Genomic DNA, 16187 nt, shown 5'->3' on the forward strand with positions numbered 1-16187 from the left:
AAAAAGAGACAGAGGAAAGGTGAGTGAGTTAGGCAGTGCAGCAGGGAGGGGAGGGTGGGGCTAGGGTGTGAGGGTGCATTAAAGAAACAACCTCCAAAGAATGGGGGACATTTACTAAGCCCTAATTATTAGCTCAAATCTCCACTTGGCAGTGGGCAAGTCACTGGATCTTTCTATGCCTAGGTGGTCTTTTATCAAGTATCAATAGCGGGCCCCCTAGCAGCTCTGGGGATGGAATGGCTGGCAGAGTCAATTAGAGAATAGGGTGACTATGCCAAAACCAGATCAGCTGTGTCCCTGGAAATGAGGTGCTGAGGAAAGAGCACAGAGTTGGTGGGTATTCCCTCCCGCTCAGTCTATGTCCTATGCTGGTGACACTTCACTTTCTCTCCCATTCAGGTTCAGCTCAGACTGGCCAGAGAACTTAAGGGACAGTACATAGGCCCGGTTCTTTGCCTGGTCTGCAGTCTTCACATAGCTTCCTTCCAAAGTCCCGGCTACCGTGATCCATACCTTACATTCCCTCCTAGTCTTGATGGCAGAAAACAAGATTTTCCCTTCCCGATCAAGCACGTGTCACAGAAACAGCTTCAGGCTCTGCGAGTGTCAGGGCACCCCTGAGCTGCCTCCTGTCATGTGAACAGCAGCCAGAATGCTTCTGCCCTGGGAACACCCTTGGGCTGTCCTAAGCGCTTTGTATGGGACTCACACCAACCTTGCAGCATCCTCTGGCTTAGCTACACTGTCACTACTTTGCAGTGGAAGAAACTGAGTTCCAAAGAGATTAAGTCATCTGGTAGTAGTGGTGTTGGTGTTGGTGGTGGTGGTGGAGGAGGTGGAGGGTGAAGCCAGGATATGAACCTTCAGGGTGTGGCGTTCATAATGTGAGCTCTACTTTCTGCCTATTTTGTCCTGAACCCAAACTTTCCAGGCTTCTTTGGGACTTTGTGTTCCTGGAACTTACAGATAAAGCCGTTTCTTTTACAATGGTCAAAGGATTAATTTTAACTATTTAAGTGGAAACCTTCTCTAGCCTGTGTCCTGTCATCTTAAAAAACACCTGCCATGCATCTTTTAGACTTTGAGATGACTTGAGGTCGCTTCAATGATGATGTCTAAACATGAACTCCAGTGAAGGCCATGAGACACCAACGTGCCTTGCCACCAGCTACATGGCTTGGGCAGCCAGAATGTATTGTCCTACTCACTTAGGACCAGTGGGGCTGCCAGATAATCTACCATGGGGGCAAATAACTGGCTCTGAGTGTTCTTCTGCCCTCCCACTATCTAACTCTTCCCAACTACACCACAACTTCCAGGCTCAGAGCTGGAAGAAGGTTCCCTTGCCTGTTAAAGCTAAGCCACTGACCTTTCCTACCCATGGTAGCCCCTTCTCCTAGAACCTCTGTCAGTGGATGGTGCATTCAGAACCAGGCATAGGTGTGCTTCTTCCCACCACTCAGACTTTGGCGGCCCTTCCCTTATCCTGTCTGCTCCAACCAGTCTATGTTCTTGCTATGGTGTGCCCACTGAATGTACCTCTTGATGGTCCCTTGATAGGGCCACCTTGGAGGAAGAAACCACCCTTGAGGACCAATCTAAGTCAGAGTCCTCCAGAACTACTCCAGATCCTCTCCCAAACTCTAGCTCCATGAGACTTCTTCTGCCCTTTCCTTTCTGGTGGCCTAAGTCTGTATTAGGCTGAGTTTTTTTCTCTCTCTCTCCACATCTGAGAGGTTTTCTCTCCAACAATAAGGTCACTCACTATGGCAGGGCCATCTGCCTTCTCCCATCCATGTCTCTCCCTGAGGTCCAGCATACGCCTTCCCTCCTGTTCTCATCCATACTCTTCATGTCTTCCTTGATGACTCTACTCTATCCCATGCTGAAACCAGTCCTGGAATTGGGACCCTGACTCCAAATTTAGATTCCTCTATGGCCCTTTAGAGACATCACCTCAGTGCTATCTGCAAGATGTGGCTGGATGCCCTCCTTCCCTCCTATGTTACCCTAACTGGGATGTTAGGAGCCACTGTTAATTATTGTCCCCATAATTAACAATGATCCTGCACCCCAACTTTTTCTGTTTTGCTTCATCCACAGAATCCAGTCTCAACACAGAGCAATGCTGACATGTAGCTTCAGAGACAGAAAGTGGCGCTCCATGACCACATGTAGACCCAGGAAGAGCAGCAGCTATTGTCATCCCAGAGATCCTGTGCCATCCGTGCAACAGGTGGCCAAGGGACAGGCTCGGGGGTCTGTTGGTTTTCAAGCTCAACTCAAATACTAGGAGCTGGCAGGGAGGGCCTACCCAGCTACCAATGTGTTCTGGAAGAGGTGAGCATGTTGTAAGAGATCAACTGCAATGGAGCTGAGGGAATACAGGCTTCTTTCCTATCCAGGTTTCATACATCCAGTGGGACCTGGCTTTATTTGCCTCTGTCCCGCCTTTCTTCATATCTCCTGGGCGCTAGGCTCACCTTATGCTTGGTAATGTCTTTTGTTCCTGATATCCCTTACCTGTAGCACACACCACTCCCCACTTCTGTATGCTAGAGCCTTCCTCCTTCCAAGCCCAAAACCTGCTCCCAATGTCCTAACCCAATGGCGTATGCACCATGGTTCTGTCAGTTTCTGCATTCAGGTCCCACTCCTTCCTGCCTTCTGCTTCCCTAGGGAGCTCATATATCATGGTCAGGGCAAAGGGATGGGTCTATGGAAAGGACTATGGACTCCAAGAGGACTGCAGCACAGGGCTTTGTATGGGGAGCAGGGTGTGACTAAGGTTGCACAGAGCTGGAAAAGTTATGAGAAGAAAGCCACAGCTAGATCCACAGGGTAGCAGAGAATGGGAATTGGGAGCAGGGGGCCAGGAAGCAGGAGACTTGAGTTTAAAGAAGGTAGCAAGAGCAGTCATGTGTGATGGTACTAAGATACTACATTAGTATGGCACTAAGATGCAGTGTGTGTGTGTGTGTGTGTGTGTGTGTGTGTGTGTGTGTGTCTGTATGCTTGTGTGCACTTGAGTGTGCAGCAGGGTTTGGGGATGCATAGCTTTTAAGACACATTCATTAAGGGATCTGAGTGTAGTGAGAGACAAGCAAGTAACGAAAGCTGTGTGGCCTTTGAGCACAGCTCTCCGCTCTGGGCCTGGAACGGCAGCACTTGGTCCATCCCTCATGGCTCTGACCTAACTGAGGAAGGTCTGGGCATCAGGAAGGCAGGCCCCAGGGCCACAATCCAGGGAAGGCTCTTTGGGTGAAGCAGGGCCTTGAAGTTTGGGCTCCCCACTGCCCAACTCAACAGTGGAAGTTGGTTCTCAGCTACTGCAGGGCACAGGGCTTATAAGGGAAAAGCCCACAGACCTCGGGTCCCAGGTATGGGGAAATGTGATGGTGCAGCCCTCAGAGCTGTCTGATGCATGGGACATCCCCTGTGGGGCTTTGGAGGTGATAACTGGGTGGAGAAGGGCTGTGTGTAGACATCTGCTGCATGAGGCAGAGGAGAGCAGAGGTAAGTGAGTTGATATGCACATTTCTCTAAGGAATTGTCCTTACAGTCTTTATTGTGTTAGTGATGGAGTGGGGTGACTTGTGTGGCATCACCTAAGCAGGAGGGGACCAATCCAGGAGTCAGACCCAGAGGGGATATCGTTTGAAATACGTACTTGCAATCATTCAGGGGCTACAAGTCTGTTAAGGGTCTCTTTCACCAAAGGCATTTGGATCAGTGGGCTCCCAAAGTCCATTCGGAGTAGCCTAAACCCCAGATCACTGGTGTAATCAGTTGCAGCGACCACACATCTGACATTTGGAAACCAATGGAACCTGCCTTGTGGACGTCTGGGATAGGTTTTGTATGGATTGCTATTTCTAGGAGGTGAAGAAGATGGGATCTTGATGTCCCGGTTGTTCAAGCCCAGCTTTCTGTGGCAGGGCTTCTGAGGCAATTGCTCATACAGTTTCCTCTTTGGCTAATTCTGTGACTCTCTGGTTACTAGAAGGGAACCCAATGAGTGACAGCATGTAGTCTCTACCAAGGCTCCGGCCCTGCCTGTTCTGCTCTACCAACACTCCGACGACTACACACAACCTTCCAGGGCATCCTTCTTCACCAGACCTGCATTGTAACCACAGACACCTCATCCTGCCCATGGAGTCTATCCAGGAGTGCCGCCACTCTCTCCCAATCACTGGGAGAGTATGTGTATCCTGTACAGGACAGACTTGCCTCCATTGCTTAGCCCTTCTATCCACGAGCGTTTATCTTTCCCTGCCCTCCACACTGGCCCAGTCTTACCAGTTAGGGAAGACAGGTGTCCTCTACTTGCTCCTACAGCACCTCACTTCCCTGACCACCTCAGACTAGTCACCATTTCCTCCCCTGTGCTCAGGGTTGCAAAGGCTGCTGCACTGCTGGAGCTCACCACCCCCCCCCCCCCCCCCCCCCCCCCCCCCCCCCCCCCCCCCGCTCCGCTCTCACTCACTGGGAACACAGCACATGGACCTCAAATGAACAGCCCAGGGAATGAACCTGTGTGTTCTCCATCTCCATAGAGCTGAGAGCTCCCTGGAGCAGGGGCAAGGCTTCCACCAGCAAATACATCCTCAACCTCTCCTAGGTCTTGTTTAAGAGTGACTAAAAAGGCTTGCTGCAGGAGGGAAACAGCCTTCCCATTCTCAAGGGTTGGTTTTTAAAGACCACAGTACTTGTGTGTGAGCTCTATCAGACCACTGGCAAATGATGGTGGGGTGTGGGGAAGGTGGCTTTCAAATGGCTTGCTGGCCCCTGGGGCATGGCCACTGGTCATCTGCCCCTGGGCCAGGGTACCACTTTGGTTTCCAGAGATGCCTACAGGATGCACATCTCCTTGTATGAGTGCAGGAGGACCTCTTCTTCTGGCTCTATAGCTCTCCCACCCACTCTTATGCACACATCTAACCAAGGTCCTGTCAGAGGCCTGGAGAGGCCAGAAGCCAAGGTAAAGCAGGTTCTTCAGGGACTGGGGGAGGGAGAGGCTGAGACTCACCTTCTCTCTGTTGCTGGGGAATCATTGGTGGTGGCTGAGGAAAGGCCTGGCTTATCTGACCATAGGCAGCAGGGTAGGCAGCTGCTGAAGAGCCAAAGAGAAAGGCAAGGGATGGCAACAGGATGCAGAGAGACACAGACAGGGTGGGAAGCCAGAACAGAGAGAGAGAGAGAGAGAGCTCAGTGTCAGTGAGAGCCACCAGACACAAGGTGCACAGCAGCTCAGGCAGTTCACAGAAAGCAGCTTTCAGTTTGGGACACATGGGCACGCAGGCAACTCTAATCCGAAACAGTCATAGCTGACCTGTCCTCACTTCTGCTCAAATGATACCTGGTGGGAGGTAAAGTGCTGTCTCATGGAGTACAGATGTGTGTTCCCCAGGAGTGTACCTGATGTTCTGCTTGGTTGGAAAAGGTCAGAGGGAGGGCAGGAGGACCATCTCTCTTGGCTTGGCAGCCCAGCCCATCTCCCACAGCTGCAGAGCCTGAGGTTCGAGCTGGGATAGGCCCACAATAACAGAGCTTTGTCTTGGCGCCAGTTGAGCAAGGACTGCTTCTCCTGAGCTCTGACCTTGTGAAGTAGCCCCATCATCCACAGGGGGCGTCACTAGATCTCCAAAGCCATAGAAGAAGTGCCTTAGGCAGGCCAGACAGTGGGCACAGGCTGAGAAGGGATGAAAAGAGTATGTGGCCAACTGGTGGGACAAAGGAAGAGGCTTGGCTGACAGTTTGGCTGGGTTCTGTGACACCTGGCCTGCTGGCCCCAGGCCTTCTCTTTCTGCCTGCCTGTCCATTTTGCTGCCTCTCCTCTGGACTCCATCTTGTTTGCCTGGAGAGGAGAGCCTGCTTCCCCTCCAGAGTCCCTCCTCCTCTCAAACCCAGGCCTCTGCTTTCTGGGTCAGAGACCAGGAACTGTACAGAGCAGCAACTGACGTAGGTAGCTGTGTCGTGGCTGTGTAGCATGAGACCACCAGGCACATTGGTCCTGGCAATCAGTGCGATGCAGACAGAAAATCAAACGTGTCACTGTTTTACTCTGGCTCACCAACTCCCTCCACCCCCATGCCACAGCACCATGAAGAGACCTGAGGTAGAAGACGCCCCAGTAGTGATGGAAGATTGTCTTCCATCAATGTCTCTGCCAGCACCATCCCCCTCTTCTTCCATCTAGAGCCTCTACTACTCCCTCCCCTCCTTATGCAGAGCTGTGGCCAGATCTGAAGAGGAAGGCCACCTCTGGTGCAGGTATGTGGAGACCTAAGTACAGGGAGTGAAAGAGCCAAGGGGCTGCACAGATACTAACGTCCTGCATACTGCTGCACTCCAGCGTAGGCCTGCTGCAGGGGGTCGGCTGCGGTGGGGCTCTGTGCTGCAAGAAGGCAAGAGAGCAGAGGTCAGTGATGCCCACCCAAATGAGCCCCTGTCCCCACAGTGCCTGAAGGGATACCACTGTGGCTGTGCAGCCTTCTCTAATCACCACAGGCTGTCCCTGAGACGGGGCAGATGAGACAGGCACCTTGAGAGCTGGATCTTGTTGGAGTTCTCTCTTCTGCACTCAGAAACTTGAGCAGCTACACAGTTGTTCCTTCTAACTGAGAAGTGCATAGTGATGCTGGCCTAGAGTGGGGCTGAGGTCAGTTCATGCAGGAGCTTATGCTAGCTGGGAAGAGATGCCAGGCCATGAGGGCCTGGGTGGAGAGACATGATGGCTCTGGCTTGAAGAAGGATGGAGGAGCCAGGGATGCTCAGGCTGGGGGGCCTTTTGTTCACAGGTTCCCAGAAGAATGTAGGGCCAGTAAATTAAAACAAATGAACAACACCAGTTCATAGATTCCATATGAGTGAAATAAAGGCTCCAGGAGGACTCACCCCAATACTCTGTCCCTGTGCTGGGTAGTTTTATTTTATTTATTTATTTTTTTTGTTAATGTGACAAAGCTAGAATTATCTAAAGAACTCCAAATGAGAAAATGCCTCCATCAGACCAGCCTTTAGACAAGTCTGTAGGACATTTTCTTGATTAACGATCGATGTAGGAGGGCCCAGCTCATAGTGGGTAGTGCCATTCTTGGACGAGTGGTCCTGGGCTGTATAAGAAAGTGGGTTGAGCAAACCATGGGGAGCAATCCACTAAGCAGCACTCCTTCATGGCTTCTGCTTCAGTTCTGTGCTCCAGGTTCCTACCTTGGCATCCCCGACTGGACTGTAGCTCTTGATACTTTAGTCAAATAAACCCTTTCCTTCCCAAGTTGCTTTTTATCATGGTTATTAGCACAGCAATAGAAAGTAAAATAAATCACTCCCCTTGGGTCTGCCAACAAGACTTGGAGAAAGGTAACTCCCAGAGAAATCAAGGAGCCAGAAGAAGAGCCTTGTATCAAAATTTTAGCAAGACCTTCGGGGAAACTGGACTGGGGACAGTTTTGCTCTATCTCTGGCCTTTGTTGTTGCTAAGATCTCAGTAGAAGAATGAAGGATGGGCCAGCAGTGTGTGCAGCCCTTGGTTACCAAGGACAGTGATGTTGACTGGAGGAAAGGGCTGGCCCAGGAAGATGTGTGGAGATAGATGTTCACACACTGGGAGGATCCAATCCCATTATGTTTGAAAGAAACAGAAAAACCCTAGGTGGCAGGAAAAAAAGCCTCCTGGGATCAAGTGCCTTTTGACCCACACCAGCCAAGCTAACTTGTCTGTCAGGCTTCAATGGCTTTAGTAAGGAGAACTCCCACTTCCTTATGAGCTCTTGTCCAAAGATCCTTTGGCTAATTTTTCTCCAGAAAACAGCACCTGGGATTCAGAAGAACTTTGAGAACAGCCTGGGACAAAAGTCTTTAGAGACACGAAGGTGACAGATATAATACCTCCTAGGAAGTGTGTGTGTGTGTGTGTGTGTGTGTGTGTGTGTGTGTGTACAAAAGGTGGGGCTTTGCTTAGCAGGAGGAAGCTGAACATGGATCCTATGAGCTATTTCCTGCCCAAGACTGTCCCAACCCAAAGTCCAATCCCTGTATTTTCCCATGCTGGAGGCTAGAGCCAAGGCTTCCAAGCTGTGATATTTGGCAGAGCTAATTTCTGCTCCCTCTCACTTGTCTCCTTTGCTTTCTTCTGAGCTCTCTAGGGTGGAAGCCATATCTGGTTTGTTGTTTCCATCTTCCCAGATGCTCACCCATGCAACACCTTTGCACATGTTAAAACCGGTGCCCTTTTCTTACTGCACGAAGTTTGAAGCCAATGTGCAAAACAATCTGCACAACTTAGAAGCAGTGCCCAGCATATTGCTAGGAGCTCAGTAAACAGTGCATTGGGAAGAAAGTATAAATAGTTCTTGGTGCTTGTCAGAGCCAGTTCTTTGAGGGTTGTGCGTGGCCGTTAAAACCACACACATTATGTACTTCCAACATGGTCGTGAGCAAAATGGGAGAACAGAGAAGCGAGTGGGGCTAACAATTGGAGAGAAGCATGAAGAGACCCCTCTCTGCTTCTCTGCCTAACGACCTCATTAGTAACTGCCAAAAAGTGAGCATTTTGAAGGATCTCGCTCATTACGGTGGCTCCAAACTACGCATTTAAAGATGGTAAATTAATTTTTTAATGTACTACATTTCTCCTTTCCTTCCCTTCATTCCTCCTCTGGTTGTGTCAGGGAATTGTTTATAGGATGTGGCAGATTGTTACAAATAGGGGAAAGAAACGTCTCCAAGCTCCATCAGAAAAATGGTTCACAGATGTCAGTGAGGGTGGGGATGGAATTGGAGATCCAGATGGGCTTAGAGGAAGGGAAGAGTGGAGGGAGAAGATACTCAGATGTGCCAGCAGGAGCATCTCCCAGCCGACAGGCCTGAGATTAGCAGGGTCGCTTCTGCCTCCTGCATGCCAAGCCCCTCCTTGCCCACCTGTGCCAGGCAGGAGTCCCCATCTTTAAACAGCACACCCAATCCCCTGGGCTCTAACAAGATTGGCCCCTTATGCTTATTGGATCTACCTCCTAACAACCCTGCCCCTTCCCAGCAGGCCTTTTCCTGCCTCTTGGTCTCCAGGACTAGCTCATCCTAGGGCTGCAAGACTCTCACTTCACTTGATTCTCTAGTCATCTTCAATAGAGAACATTCCCTCTTGATCAGACTCAGGTTTGCTGTTTAAAGATGGAGTAGGAAGGTGGATCTTGAACTCTCAACCTAACTTTGACCTCCTACGGGCCAATCCAATGTCCTGGAATCCTAGAATCTAGTGAAGACTTGGCTTTTGAGTCTCTTCCTCTGATCTCCAGAAAGGAGGACAGCCACATCTCTATGATGCTAGTCAAGGACTCTGGACTCTCCCTGGTACCTGCCATCCTTCGTATAAGAAAGAAGAAGTGTTTCAGGGCAGCTGCATGCTCTTGCCATGTGAGTTCCACTTAATTTGACAGGAGCAAAGTCAATCTGCTATCAGAAAAGGGTTTCGTTTTCACAGTTCACCTCCTGAACACAGACCTAGGAGCTGTCCAACAGGAGGCGAGGAGGGAGCTGTCCGAAGTGCTGAATTGGAATGTACTATCTAGGTGATCCGTCAAAGAAAAACTTCAGTTCCTTCCTCAATGAGTCCTTTGTTACTTATCACTAAATGTGGTTATTCTTTTAGCTCCTGCCCTCCTAGTTATTACAGCTCAAGCTCACAATCAATTTGTAGTTACTCGCCTCTTCTTTCTACCTGGGTTGTACATTTGCTTCCTGTGTCTTTTCTTCCTGCACATAGTCCCTGGAATAGCATTTTGTTCATTATTGACAAGAAGACACTCCCCACGTAAGGATTTTGGTCCTTTCTCTCTCATTACAGGGTCCCTGAAACAGGAAGGTGGCTGGCCCTCTTCTGTCACGTTTGTGGTTACACCGGAGCAAAGCAGAGGGCTGAAATTGTGTATTCCTTCTTCTAACAGTAAGCCAGGGAAGAATAGACAAGATGTCTGCTGCCTGGGGAAGGAAGAGCTTACCTGGGTAGGGGTGAATGCCATTGGCAAACACAGCTTCCGCAGCAGGCTGCCCATTGGCCTGTGGGGGGAGGCCGGTGAAGCCGTTCACCCCAATGGGGGACGGGATGCTAGGCACAGCTGGTGCAGTGATGCCTGGAGGGGTGCTGCCACCTGGTTTGGGGGGTTGGGGAAGAAAGAAGGCAAGGGTGGCAAAGGTGAAGAAGGCTGAGCATGGAGCTCTACGTTGCTAATTCTCAGGACATTAGGACAGCTTTCACCCTCATACAACTACTCTATCTTATCGGTAAACCATGCCTTGGCTTAATTTCTTAAATTTAATGTTTTCTTTCATCTCACATTCTTCATTGTTCAAGGTAGAGCCCCTACCCCATGAAGATTTCTCTAACCACTGAATGTTATCCTTGAACTTGGAGCACATAAACTACCCTGAGTGTCCTTGACTCTGACCACACTTAGCCCTTTGTTCTTTTTCAGTCGCTGTTGTACACTCTAGCCAAGTCAGGATTGGCTGGTCCTTTCTGGGTCCATGGAAAGCTTATCTGCCTCTCCCAGGAAGTTTTGCTATTCAACCTGAGGAGATTTCTAGATCCTTACACTGAAGGAGACATGACAATTCAGAGTCTAATGTCAGCCCCCTTTGGCTTCCTTCAGCAGAAGCAATAGTGATGGTCATGGTAGTGATGATTGTGTTAGGGCCAGATGACACATTCCATATTCTAGGTGGTGGATAGCAAGATAGAGGAATGTTATTGTGCTGAGGCCCCACAGGATGGAAACCATCAGTCTCTGTGCTGTAGTGAGGCTGACCCACTTCCCAGACCCATGAGTGTCCCTGAGGTTGGGGACCAGAGCTATGCAATAGGGTGATGCTCTAGTTGAGCCCAGGGATATCTCAATCTTTTGTAACTTTGATCTTGGAAAGGAATAGTTGGACCTTAGGAAGGTTACCACTGTGGTCTGGTACAGAGAGCCAGAAGACTTGGTCAAAGTGAGCCCAGCCTATCAGCTCATCCTTCAATTTAGAGCCTAGACCTTCTCAGTGTTGACCCCTTAGTCATTTGGAGCCAGATAGTTCTTTATAGGGAGCTGACCTACATATTGTGAGATGTGTAGCAGCACCTCCCTAGCCTCTACACACTAGATGCTAGCTAACACTCTCTATTATGAGCTGTGGCAAACAAAAATGTCTGTGGACATTGCCAGATAGCCTAGGGGTGGGAGGCAAAATTGTACTGGGCAAAAGCCAAGAGCCAATCAAAAACATGTTTTGTGAGATGGGTTGATTCCATGGCTCATCCATGGATGACTCATGTGGTTCTCTAGCTGGTTGTGTAGTTTCTTGGAAAATGTCCACTCATCAAGGCTGGCTTAAAGAGAAAGGCCATCATGGCAACTGTACAGGCAGAGCTATGCTGAACCTCAAAGGGGAATGTTTTCATGTCACTGTCTTTTTAGTTGTTAATAAAGATAAAAATGAGGCAAGGACCAAGGAATAACAACTTGAGAGAAACTATCTCGCCCCGAAATCTTATTGTGGATTTCATGGTACCCATATCTCATCTCTCCTTGGGCACCTACGGATTACAACATGTTTGAGACAAAGTACTTGGGCCTAGACCCTATGTGTTCTTACGATAGAATCAAACACTAGTAGCTATAATGATGCCTGAGCCTGGGTCCTGCTATTCTTTCCCCACGTCAGAGACTGACTGGCTCACCTGAGGTTGGGGTCATAGGTGCGGCTGCCAGGCCATTCATGTTGAGGGCCGCCATCTGCTGCATCTGGGCGGCAGCGAAGGCAGCCATGGGATTCAGGTAGCCTCCTTGTGCGACGGATGCCATGAGGGCTGCTTGCTGCTGCATCAGCTGGGGCAGAGGGAGTGGAAAAAATATCACAAGCTTCCAGGGGGGCAGCCCTCCCACCAGGGGCTCAGCTCCTGGACACCAACTTCTGGGTCTCGGGGACCTGGTACAGTCTTTTGGTCTCTACCCCTAGAAAGCCCTGAGGCCTCCCCCTTGCCTGCCTAAGTCTCCACTTTCCTGAGAACTGACTGGCTGGTTTAAAAAGGAACAGTAGGGTCTTTGGAAATCTGTTTTGCAGGGTGAAGGGAGGGGCCTCACTCTACAGATGCTTCCCAGCCTGTGTAAGGCACATTATTCTGCGGAATAGCACCCAGACTCCTATAGACCTGCTGGGTGAGCCATATACAGTCAACAGGGTAAATTTCTGCTCAAATTTGTCACATAGGAGAGACAAGAGAAACATGACTAGACACCCCCCCCCCAATGTTATTACAAAGGTGAGTGGGGACCAGGAAGGCTGCTGTAAATGGTCAGAGCTAGACTCTGCTCAAGAAGGGTTAGCGCCAGAACCCTGGAGGACATCAGCACTGCCATGCAGGAATGATGATTACAAGTCTGGAGGTAGAAGAGGGCAGTGTTTTAGAGAGGATGCAGCTGTGGAAGAATCAAGTTGTTGAGGCCAGAGGCAGGGGAAGAGTGGGTACTTGAGGTTTTGGGTCTCTTCACAATTCCAGAGTTGACTGAGGCAAACCTCTGTAAGTAGAGTTTGTGGGGTGAGGGCCAAACCGCCTGACCATTACTGCACTGGTGCTCTCTAGCCTTCACATTGATTTGGAAGAGGGTGGGGTGCAGCGGTGAACCATCTGGCTACCCTATCAAGGGTCTTCTCTGGGAACTCCTCCTTGAAAATAAGGAGAGCACCCCTCCTCCTTCTCCTCGAAACCACCTCTACCTGGATTCTCGCCTTAATTCCTGAGACTACGCTCTCTGGGGTTGTGCCTGACATTCTTTGCTCTGGGGACAGAACAATGTTTGGGTAGGCATCCCTGTTCTCTGGGTCTGGGGCGAGGGGAACTCCAGAACAACCCCCTGCCCACCCTTGCCCTCACTTACTGCCTGAGCGTAGGCGCCATAGGCTCCGAAGGGGATGGCCATGGGGTTGAACATGCCCATCTGGCCAGCCATCTGCTGCATCCGTCGCATTGTGCGCTCCTTGTCAGTGTCTGCAAACTTGACCACCAGGCTGGAGGAGGCTCCCTGTAGCCAGGGTGACACATGAGATCTGCTTGCTCCAGTCTTCACTCCCAGAGTCCCTGCCCTGGGCCGTCCCACCCCCGCCCCATGCTTCTGTGGGGTACTATACCGAGGTCACCCACGGGTACCAAGTTTAAACCCCATCTTTTCTAGGTTACCTAAGTCTACCTTGGTTTGAGAAACAGTGGTAAAGCTGATGAGACCCTGCACGCACCCCGAGGGTCACACTCACAGGCATGGTCTGGCTGCCGTGTAGAGCGTTGATGGCGGCTTGTGCCTCGGCATGGGAGGAGTACTTCACAAAGGCGCACCCTGTATGGATAAGACAGGCTGAGTCATGGCCCTGAAGACCCAGGGAAAGGAAAAGAGAGACATACTGGACACGGACGGGGCAGGCGGAGAGGACGTCCCCCCCACCCCCAATATGAGCATAAAATGTGAAGGGGACAAAGACAGTGACAGAAAGGGGCACAGAGCAGAGAGACCCACGGCCTCCTCTTCTCTTGGTCTCCTCAAGGACCACCTGACCACATGAGCATCCTTCCTAGGCCTGTGAGAGCATGCGCATACACACACCCTTGCTGTTGCCGTCTGGCCCGCGCAGGATAGTGCACTCCTCGATGTTCCCAAAGGCCTCGAAGAGGCGGCGCACGTCGTCCTCAGATTGTTGCTTATTGAGCATACCCACGAAGAGTTTTCTATCTTCTAGAACAAAATAAGGAGATGCTTACCCGGGCCAGGGGTGGAACAGAGGGGAGGGGGCAGGGGGAGGAGCCGCCGGTAAAAGGGCGAGGCCAGAGAGGGAGGGCAACAGGGTAGGGGAGGAGCTTGGCGGAAGCGGGCGAAGCTCACAACCAAACGGAGACGGGGCGGGAGGAGCTTGGCGGGAGGTGAAGGAACTCAGCCAGAGCAAAAGCAACTGGGGGAGGGGGGCGGGGGGTGAGGTAGAAGCTCCGCAGGAAGGGATGGAGCTCACAGTCACAGGTGGGTGGGGAGGGAAAGAGGAGCTTGGCTGGAAGCAGCGGGATTACGGAGTGCGCAGGGTGGTGGTGGTGGCCGGGAGGGTGGGAGGTGCGGGGTGCAGAGCATCCAGAGCAAGTTGGCGTCAGCGAGGAGCGAGAGACTGATAGCAACGACTCCCTCTGCCTCCTCCTGCTAGAAGGCAGCTCTCTCTCTGTGAAGCCTGGTCCCGGGTCTGACTTCTGGCCTATGGCACAGGAGTCATCTAGGCTGCCTTATGTGCCGTTCCTCTCCCTAAACCCCATCTTCTCTAGTGCAAGAATGGGGTGAAATAGGCTGTCTTCCTGAAACCCTGGCTGGTGACGTTTGCTCTGCTTGGAGGGTCCAGGGCAGACTCCTCTTCTACGACCGCCTATTGCAAAATGTGTCTTGTACCATCTCTTCTCTCACTGCTCTGCCTGTGAGATTGGTTTCTGTCTGGCTATCCTCCCCACATCCTATCTCCAGATGGCTCCCTGGAGAGAAATGCTAGATCTTTGTGCTGCAGCACAAGTCCTTCAATATCAGCCCCTCGATTTGATTCTGGAACTCTGGAACGGATGGAGTGAGAGCGTGACCTGTGCAGAGCAGAGCATTCCTTCTCTAGCCATCCCAGGTCCCCACGTCAACCTGGTGCACTCATTTATGATGGGTGAATTTTAACTCCTCATCTAACCTGCTGGACATGTTGTGAACTCCTGGCTCGTGGACCAGCAGCCTGGCAGGCTACCAGATCTGGACAGGGAAAGTTCTGGGTTTGCTTCGGTCTGTGATGGGGCTGTGCGTTCCAGCCTCATTTCATTTTCAGGCTTGCAGTGCCCCTAGCTCACCAACTGCAAGCTCTGGGGTGGGAATGGACATCAGAGACCCAGAGACCAAGAAGAATGAGAGAGAAAAAGTATAAAGAATGCAGTGAAGAAGAGCGAGGAAATGGCAAGTAAGAGGATTGGAAGCAAAGCCTAGGGAGAAACTGGATGGGTAGAAATGAGAGAGAGAGAGGGAGAGAGAGAGAGAGAGAGAGAGAGAGAGAGAGAGAGAGAGAGAGAGAGAGAGAGAGGATAAAAACCCCGCATACTGGTTCTCAACCTTCCTAATGCTACAATTCTTTTTAATACAGTTCCTCATGTTGTGGTGACTCCCAATTATAACATTGTTTTTGTTGCTACTTCAGAGCTGTAATCTTGCTACCGTTATGAGTTGTGATGTAAATATCTGGTATGCAGAATATTTGATATACAACTCCTGTGAGAGGGGTTGCTCAACCCCAAAGGATTCACAGACCTACAGGTTGAAAACCTCTGCCTTAAAGATAGGAAGCTGGGAGAGAGGCAGAGCAGAGGGAGCCCTTTGAGAGGAAGGTGGGAGCCTGAAACAGAAGCATTTTCAGTACTTCCTGGGAGCATGTGAAGCTTGTCTCTGCCTCAGCCGGGTGCTCTTTAAGGGCCCCAAGTTCATCTACGGTATCTCCAAAAGACTAAAATCCTGTAGCCTCCTTAACTTTGGACCTTCCCCCTTAAAAAAATTCTCTTTCCTCTCTTCAGAAAGGCTTGGTGCCTCCTTCGTGATGTTGATTTAAAGCCTGGGACTCAGTTCCTTGCCTCACCCTCCTGCTGTCTGAATGTATTCCTTTATTATCTTCGTGCAGCTTCTGTGATTGCATTAGAATTCATCCACAGAGCCTTTCTATCCTGCCTCTTTCCTGTTGCCAGTGGTGCTTCTCCCCCTATTTGTTGTCCTCTCCCCTGAGTCTCCCTTTGCTATGGAGTTCTCTGGAGACCTTTTTCAACATGCAGGGTGCCAAGCTGCCTCCTTGCTGACCACTTTGATGACTCCAGGGGAAAAAAAAAAAACGTAGCTAGCTCACTTTTCCCAAAAGCTACAAGACAGCAAAGCAGACCTGGCTCCAGATTTCTTCTCTGATGAAGGCTACACAATGCAGATGTTCCTATCTGGATCCTGAGTGTCATTGGTTTGTATTTTTCCTTTCTATTCGGATTTTGTTACCATGGAGTTAGTCCTAAGGCTTGTATTTCATATCAAGGGCTAGAAGGATTCTGAGTCTGGTGTGGACCTCCTGGGCAGGCCCAGCACGTCATATTCAGTTTCCTTGCTGCCCAGCTTATAACTGAC

General features: G+C 50.6%; 1 protein-coding gene across 41 annotated transcripts in view; it reads right to left on the reverse strand.

The window, feature by feature from the left end:
- Positions 1–16187, reverse strand: part of Celf4 (CUGBP Elav-like family member 4) — a 280589-nt gene that overhangs the window by 13295 nt on the left and 251107 nt on the right. For 12 of the 41 annotated variants that reach the window (XM_031365203.1, XM_031365167.1, XM_031365179.1 and 9 more), the window contains exons 4-10: positions 13635–13760; positions 13291–13370; positions 12918–13061; positions 11720–11867; positions 10002–10151; positions 6335–6400; positions 5033–5116 (exon numbers count right to left, since the gene is read on the reverse strand). In XM_031365203.1, coding sequence (XP_031221063.1) covers positions 5033–5116; positions 6335–6400; positions 10002–10151; positions 11720–11867; positions 12918–13061; positions 13291–13370; positions 13635–13760 — 798 coding nt within the window. Of the gene's footprint in view, positions 1–5032; positions 5117–6334; positions 6401–10001; positions 10152–11719; positions 11868–12917; positions 13062–13290; positions 13371–13634; positions 13764–16187 lie in introns of all 41 variants that reach the window. The other 29 variants (XM_031365160.1, XM_031365183.1, XM_031365166.1 and 26 more) reach the window with 4 other exon arrangements.

Source organism: Mastomys coucha, unplaced genomic scaffold, assembly GCF_008632895.1.
Source record: "Mastomys coucha isolate ucsf_1 unplaced genomic scaffold, UCSF_Mcou_1 pScaffold13, whole genome shotgun sequence".
NCBI lineage: Eukaryota > Metazoa > Chordata > Mammalia > Rodentia > Muridae > Mastomys > Mastomys coucha.